General features: G+C 39.1%; 1 protein-coding gene across 1 annotated transcript; it reads right to left on the bottom strand.

Moving 5' to 3' along the window:
• Positions 1–1548: 1548 nt before the first annotated feature.
• LOC308636615 (olfactory receptor 1D2) lies at positions 1549–2507 on the bottom strand (the record flags this gene model as incomplete). The annotated part of the gene is made up of 1 exon (XM_081272195.1): positions 1549–2507. The coding sequence occupies exon 1, from the start codon at positions 2485–2487 to the stop codon at positions 1549–1551; it is 939 nt and encodes a 312-aa protein (XP_081128321.1). The 5' UTR covers positions 2488–2507.
• Between the last annotated feature and the right edge of the window lie 5924 nt (positions 2508–8431).

Here is an 8431-nt window from a genome sequence, read left to right as displayed (position 1 = left end):
AGCCACTTATCTCCCTGCTTACCCTCTTTATTGATTTATTTCACTTCAGTTATTGTACTGTTCAGCTCCAGAATTACTGTTTAGTTCTTTTTATGGTTTATGTTTGTTGAACTTCACATTTTATTCATGTGAAATTGGTTTCCTGGTTTTGTGTAGTTGTTTATATGTGTTCTCTTGTAGATCACTGAACCTCTTTTTTAATTCTTTGTCAGGTGGTTCATAGTTCTCCATTTCCTTAGGGATGGTTATTGGGGCTTCATTTTGTTCTTTGGTGGTGGTATGTTTCCTTGATTTTTCGTGACCTCTGGAGCCCCACATTATTAAGTGCACATTTGAAGAAGCAGTCACCTCTTCCTTCCTTTACAGATTGGCTTTGATGGGAAAAGTTCTTCACCATTCAGCCCAGTCAGAGATTCCAGGTAGGCCAGGCAGGGTCTACACATGGGCATGTATGGAGGTGGGCCAACTGCTGAGGACCATGGGGAAATCCACTATTAGGGACAGGGGGCCATCTGTTGAAATCTGTGCACTGAATGGTGGAAGCTCCTGCCCAGGGTTCTGGCTATGTCAGTTCCACCAGTGAGACATGACAGGATGGTCCTCTTGGATAGCACCCTGAAAACAGGGGAAGTTCAACATATGCTTTGTCTTCTCATGGGAGAAGTTGTGGGCTGAGAGTATCTCATTGTACTGAACTGTCCTGGCTTGGGAAGGGGTCATGAAGGTAAAATGAAACTATTTTTTTTCACAGTTTCCAATACATCTTTTATTGCTTTTGTGCTCTACTGCAAGCTCAGTTGGATTAAGAGCTCTTATGAAGGTATTTTTATATTTGGGCGGTTGATAAATCAGTCTTTGTGCTGGGGAATGAAGGATACAAACTTCTATTCTACTATCTTGATGACATCACTCTCTCATCTTTTTTTTTTGTTGTTGTTGTTACCCAGAGGTGCTTTACCACTGAGCTCTGTCCCTAGCTCTTTTTATTCTGAGACAGGATCTTGCTAAATTGCTGTGACTGTCCTCAAACTTGTGATCCTGCTGCCTCAGACTCCAAACATACTTGTTGAATCCCCCTTACCTTCAAGCTTTGTATATTTTTATGCTTTCAGCATCTCTCTTAAATAAATATATCTATATTTTACTTTTTAATCAATCTGGTGAACAGTGCATTTAAACTGATATATTTGATTCATTTACATTTACTGAAATATTATCTACTTCTCTAGTAGACTATGAACTCCACATTCATGTTTGTAACCCAGTTTGAGGGTGCCAGTAGGATGAGTTGATGAATTATTGAATGAATATTTCATTCTACCTGCCAAAGTTTAGGTCAAGTGCTGGTTCTGCTGATTCATCTCTAAAGGATTTCTCTCTCTTTCAGACCATCAAAGCCCAGTGACCAACCTTCTTTATCAGTTACTGTTCACTTCCTATATATTAGTTGTATGCTATATGAAAGAAACCTCTTAGTTACATTTGGGTATATCTGGATATAAATATATCTCCATGTCTCAACCTCGGTGTCCTTTTTCCAAATTACACTCAAGTGGACCGCTGAAAGGGTTTCCTTAGGAGTCTTCCCAGAGCCCCATGCATGTCCTTGTTCCTCAGGCTGTAGATAAAAGGGTTCATCATGGGGGTCACCACAGCATACATCACTGTGGCTACTGAATCCTTCATGGAGTAGGTATGCAGGGGCTGCAGATACACCATACAAAGTGTCCCATAGAAGAGGGAGACCACAGCCAAATGGGAGGCACAGGTGGAGAAGGTTTTGTACTTGTTAGAGGCTGAGGGTATTCTGAGGATGGCTCTGATGATCCACACATATGACATGACCATGAACCCTAGCGGGGTGAGGAAGATGAGGCAGCCTGTGGCGATCAGCACTGTGTGGTTGATCTGGGTGTTGGAACACGCGAGTCTCAGCAGGACGTACATCTCACAGAAGATGTAATGGATTTTGCGGGATCCACAGAAGGTCACTCTGGTCATGAGGAGAGTGTGAATGAGGCCATAGAGGATAGATAGGCTCCAACATACCGTGAGTAGCAGGAGACAAAGCTTAGGGCTCATGGATGTAACATAGTGGAGGGGGTGGCAGATGGCCACATAGCGGTCATATGCCATGACAGCCAGGATGAGGTTGTCCAGGGCCACCAGGGAGACCAGGAAGTAGAGCTGTGTCAGACACCCTGGGTAGGAGATGGCTTTGTTGTGGGACTGAAGGTTCACCAGCATCTTTGGGATCGTGTTGGTGACAAAGAAGAGGTCAGTGAGGGAGAGGTTGGCCAGGAAGAAGTACATGGGAGTGTGCAGGTGGGAGTCAGAGCCAATGGCCAGGATGATGAGCACATTTCCCACCACAGCGACCAGGTACATGGACAGGAATGTCCAGAACAGGATCTGCTGCTGCTCGGGAATCTCTGAGAGCCCTATGAGTAGGAATTCAAAGTCCCCACTCTGGTTTCCTCCATCCATTCCCCACTTCTCTGCAACAGGAGCACCAAAAAATGCTTACCAAATGCTCTCCATTGAATAAGGACATGAAGTAAAAAAATCAACTGTTTCCCTTATATTAAAAATATTATAGATCCAAGCATGGTGGCTCATGCTTTGAATCCCAGTAGTTCAGGAGGCTGAGGTAGTAGTAGCAAGAGTTTAAAGCCAGCCTCAGCAAAGGTGAGGTGCTAAGCAACTCAGTGAGACCCTGTCTCTAAATAAAATAATAGGGCTGGGGATGTGGCTAGTTGTTGAGTGCCCATGAGTTCAATCCCCGGTACAAACAAAACAAAACAAAACAAAACAACATTATATATATATAAATCTTAGAGCTGGTTGTGTTGAAGTGCACCTGTAGTCTCAGCTACATGACAGGCTGAGGCAGAAGGATCACTTGAGTCCAGGAGTTTGAGGGTAACTGGATGACATATCAGACTATTTCACAAAAGTTTTGAAATATTTTTATAATTTTTACAAAATATAAACAATAAAGTAATAATGGCACAAAAACAGAACTCGAAAAGTCTGTGTGCAATGTAATCATTCCAGCAACTTCTAATTTAACATGCTCAATATTGTAGGAATTTTATCTATGTCTCACATTAAATCCTGTCTTCTTAGCAATACTCTTGAGGTGTTTAATGATTAGTATGTTATTACATTGTTAGGTTTTTAAATGATATGATATTGTATAGGTTTTTTTAAAAATATCTTTATTTATTTATCTTTATGTGTTGCTGAAGATGGAGCCCAGAGCCTCATACATGCTAGGCAAGTGTTCTACCACTGAGCCACAACTCCAGCCCAATGTTGTGTAGGTTTTTAAATGATGTTTAATAAAAGCCTATACATTTATAAGAAATAGTTTAATTCAAAAATAGAAATCAGGAAATAAAAATATTTGAAAGAAGTAAGGAAAGTCATCATTATTTTGTTAATATGATGATATATCTAGGAAAAATAAGACAATCAACTAAAAGACTACTTGTTAAAATGGAATTTCAGGATACTTGCAATCAAGTTTGATCTCTGCCACTTACCAGCAGAGCCACATCTCCAGCCCTTTCAATTTTTAAATTTTAAGATAGGGTCTTGCAAAGTTGCTTAGAGTGTTACTAAATTTTGAGGCTGGCTTTGAACTTGTGATCCTCCTGCTTAGCCTCCCAGGTCTCTGGGATTACAGGTGTGCACCACAACCTCAGTGCTATTGTTTTATTTTATTCTTTTACTGTGTCAGCTCATTACATTTTATGTTTTTGTTAATGAATTATAGTTAAACATAATATTTGGGGTTTGTTTTGACATAATCATACATGCATGGAATATAATTTGCTCCATTTCAGTCCCCAGTACTTCCTCTTTCCCTACCCTCCTGCCTCATTTTGTTCCCCATATTTATAAATGAAGTTGGCTTCTTTTATTCTGTGTCATTCTTTTTTTTTTCCTTTTGGTATAATTTGACTTGCATTATGTTTCATATTAAACTAGAATTCATTTATTGTCAATTTGTAATGTTTGGAATTTGTTGAAATTTCTGCATTAGTGTAAGATATAAATTTAAAAATAAGTTCCCTGGAATTTGTTTTTCAAAAAATAGCTTTCTTATGGCATTAAAATCTATTGATTAGGAAAAAAATTCTAGTGTGAATAACTCAAGCAATATAGAAAAATGTAAATTGGGAATAAGAAAGTCATCCTAAATTCTTCCTAGTCAACCACTTCTAACATTTTAATGGGCATACTTTCAATTTTTTTTTCATCTTTAGTCACTCAACAATGTGCAAGGGCATCTTTCTCCATGTCAACATTAAAATTTATTGCCAACTTCAAGTAATCTTGTTTTTCAATGGGCATAACTTTTTATTTATTCTTAAGATTTAAAAATGTACCATTTATATTCTTTGATGTTTCATTGCATTTTCTGATATAGTGTCTTTTCTAAAAATTATATCTGTTTTTCTCACAGTTTTCTTTCATTCTTTCCTTGTATCTCAGAGTTCATACTGTAACTATTGTGCCTATATAATTAACATTTAATTTTGGTGACTACTCCACCTACCCTTCAGAAATGATAGAAAATTCCAATCTGCTTCTCTGTAAGCAAAAAGATAGATTAAAAGTCACTTGAATAGATGTAATAGTCTAAAATTGAGGTATTATTCCAAGTAATCAGGTGAGCAGTCCCTTTATGTAAAGGACTTACTTAATTAAAACAGAAAATTAAAAAAATTAAAATGCATAATATTAATAGTATGCAGAATATCAAATGCATCTATCAAAAGAGACTGTTTTACTATCAAGAATCTGGCTTTTGAGTAAACAATAAGACCATTAAATTTGAAAATCTAATGGAATATGCAATTTACTTCTGGCTTGACTGTGAAGATCTCCAGTGACCCACTCTTGAGTAAAATTGTAAAAAAAATGAATGATTTCAAACCTCTGGAAATGATACTAAGGGCATAACACAAATAAACATCTATTTAAGTAAACAGAGATGGGTTAGTCTGTGGCATTAGCACCAGGATGGCTCATCTCCCAACCCAGATCCTAGATTGCTGCAACCCAGAACATGCAGCTCCCTCTCCCCTTTTCTGCAGCAGGAGGGATTTTTTTCCCCAAGAGAAGCACGACTTTGATATTTCTTACTCTGTCCTCTGTAACCTGTTGCTGGGGTTAAATCTCAGTCCTATGTAGTCAAGAGAAGGGAGACTTCTGTTTAGCCCTCACTGTGGGAAGGGGGCTGTAGCTTGGTGTAAGTGCTGCGGATACAGAGGTCTAATCATTCTGGATCAGGCTCATGAGCTGTAGTTCCTTGGCAGGAGAGGGAATCTGAGAGAACCTCAGGGTGCTGCCCTGCTTCTCTCAAGTGTTCAGTCCCAAGGAGGAGTCGCCAGAAGATTGCTTGTTTCACCACACCCACCTCAAGAACTGTATTTCAGAGATTTTGCCTTGGTTTAGAATCAGCCCTACAACAGGCATTTCTTAATATTTTCCTCCATGGAACTGACTTTGCAAGAGAGAGTGGTGGAGGTTGTGATGAAAGGCAGTTGGGAGAAGATTCATGGATTTAGTGATGCAGCAAGCTAGTGAGCAGAAAAGAGCCAGCAGCCAGGACAAGTACCAATCACTGACCCAAGACAAATGATTCCTTCCAAGAAGTCAGATTCAATGGACTTAGTCTGTTTTTGCAATTTATGCTTTTGAATGAAATAGACATCGTTACCCTAAGTACATGTATGAAGACATGAATGGTGTGACTCTACTTTGTGTACAACCAGAGAGATGAAAAATTGTGCTGTATATGTGTAATATGAATTGAAATGCATTCTTCTGTTATGTATAACAAATTAGAATATAAAAAAGGAAGAAATAGCCAAGTCTGGCAATGAGTGGTGTTAAACAGCTGAATGTGGGCAGGGAAAGCTAGCCAGAGAGTCCTTTCAATACCTCTGTCAGTTCATGGTGACTGTGGGTACTATATAAGTAAATAACAATAAACCGCAGGAGGAGAGCTATAAGAAGTCATGTAAAATGTTCCAATTAAACAATAAAATGAGGCATGAAAGGAAACAGGAATGTATGATCGACAGGCCACGACAGATATCAGGCCTATGAAAACAACATGATGTCAGGTTGAACAGAAACAGACCCCAAAGTAGCCATTAAATATGGTCACAAAGTTAAAGGAAAGCATGATTAAACATATTTAATGACAATGTCATGTCAAAGAGAGAATATGAATAAAAAGAAAGTATAAAAAAGAATGAATGGGAATGTTGGAGTTTTGATATATATAATAATTGACATTAAAATTTTGAATGAGGGTCAATACTAGTTTCAAATTAGCAAAAGAAAGACTAGCAATTCTGAAGATAGGTTGATACAAATGGTACAAACCTCAAAACAGAAAAAAATAATGAACAAAAACTGAAAAAAATGTGGGACACCATTTAAGTATACAAACATCTTATGGAAGTATAAGGAGAGAAAAGATAAAAAAATATTCAAAGAAGAATGGCTGAAAACTTCCCCAATTTATGGAAAACCACTAATCTACACATATAGGAAGCTCAAAAACTTCAAATAGTATACCCATAAAGATATCCACTGTAGGCCATAACACTGGAAGAAGATTTTAAGTCAGAGGTTTGAATTCAAATCCCAGTTGAACACATGCAAGCATTTTGAACACATACAAGCATTTTTTTTGAGCAAACTGTTACCCTTTAGTTGGCCAGATAATGGGTTAAGTGCTGTAGATATTTTTATATATTATACTATAGTATATAAATATATACTATACTATAGTATAGTCTGCAAGAGAACCATTTGTTTCTCTTATCCCATTTTAGAGATGAGGTGACGGAGATTCAGAGGTTAATGAGTAACTAATAGAGTTGGTATTTGACTGCATCCCCTTTAGCCTCCAAATTCCATACCCTAACTACTCTGCCACATATTGAGAGTAATAATGTTTGCCTCAGCCAGAATTGTGAAGAAATGATGTATGTGGAAACACTCTTTGAACATTAAAGATTTATTATAAATTAGAGGGGCTACTGGGGATGACTGAGAGAGTCCTATTGACCAATTCCTCTAATTTATGATATTTTCCCAGCCCTTTCCAATATCTACTCTCCATCCTGGGCTTGCTTCTGCCCCTCTTTCAGACAGGAGCAACCTCAGCCCACCCTGGGACTGCAGAGAAGGGCCCAGCATGTTGAGCTGGCAATTCTTTTGCGACAGGCCCTGCACAGGAGAGAGGACAGCCCGGGAACTCATCATTCTGGGCTTCCTGTACAAAGGAGTGTGGGCCATCCAGGTCAGGAATGAGGGTGTTAAAGGGATAAAGACAGTGAGGCTGTTATATGGAGGATCTAAGTGCTGAGAAAGCAAAGCGTGCTGGGGAGGAAGTGGGGAAATTTCCCATCAGAGAGGACACGCAGACAGGCAGCAGGAGCCTGTGGGCTGAGAGATTGTTTCAGAGCTGATTAATACTTTTAGTGCAGGGAGGTAATGATTAGGGGTCTCTTTATATAATATGCAGTAATGATGTGGTGGTCCTTTGGCATTTGAGTGGAACTTCTAGAGATTGCATCCTGAATCTTTTATTTGTTACTTATATACTTCTCCTATGGTCTATAGCTTTATTTCTTGCAGTGGGCAAGTGCAGCTTTGAGCTGAGAATCTGCCCAGCAATGCAGTGTGATTTGATGGCAGAGAGGAGTGGTGACTAGGAGTTCCATGCTGTGTGTTTGCCTTGTGTTAGCCCACCACCTGGAGGAAGGAGAAAACCTGGAAACTTGTGGCCCAGCAAAAAGGAGGCTGCTTGCCACTTAGAAAGAATAAAGAATTGTAGCTGGGTGTGCTGGTGCATGCTTGTAATCCTGGCTACTCTGGGACGGGAGGATTGAAAATTTGAGGCCAGCTTTAGCAACTTTGTGAGACCCTCTCTCAAAAATAAAAAGAACTGGGGGCGGGGGCTGTAGCTCAATGGCAGCATGCTTGCCTAGCATGCATGAGGCACTGGGATTCGATCTTCAGTACTACATAAATATAAACAAATAAGATAAAGATATAAAAATACAATAACATAACAAAAAGAAATGGTGGGGTATCTCTGTGATCAAGAATGCCTGAGTTCAATCCCCAGTATTGGAAATATCAACAATGACAAAACAAACAAACAAACAAAAAAACCCAAAAGAATTGCAACAGAAGGGACTGCAGTATAGCTCACCAAATGCAATGTCCTGGATTCAATCTCCAGGAACACAAACAACCAAAACCCAAACCAAAATTAAATGACAACAACTACAAAAAGAATTTGCAAATGGAAGGGGGAACTTTCATTCCCCCCGAGATGACCAAAGTCTTGGGTAGCCTGGGCCACCATGTCTTATTTCTGCCATGGAGAAAG

Source organism: Spermophilus citellus, assembly GCF_964194105.1.
Source record: "Spermophilus citellus genome assembly, chromosome: 17".
Classification (NCBI taxonomy): Eukaryota; Metazoa; Chordata; class Mammalia; order Rodentia; family Sciuridae; genus Spermophilus; species Spermophilus citellus.
This window is presented reverse-complemented; position numbering and strand designations above follow the sequence as displayed.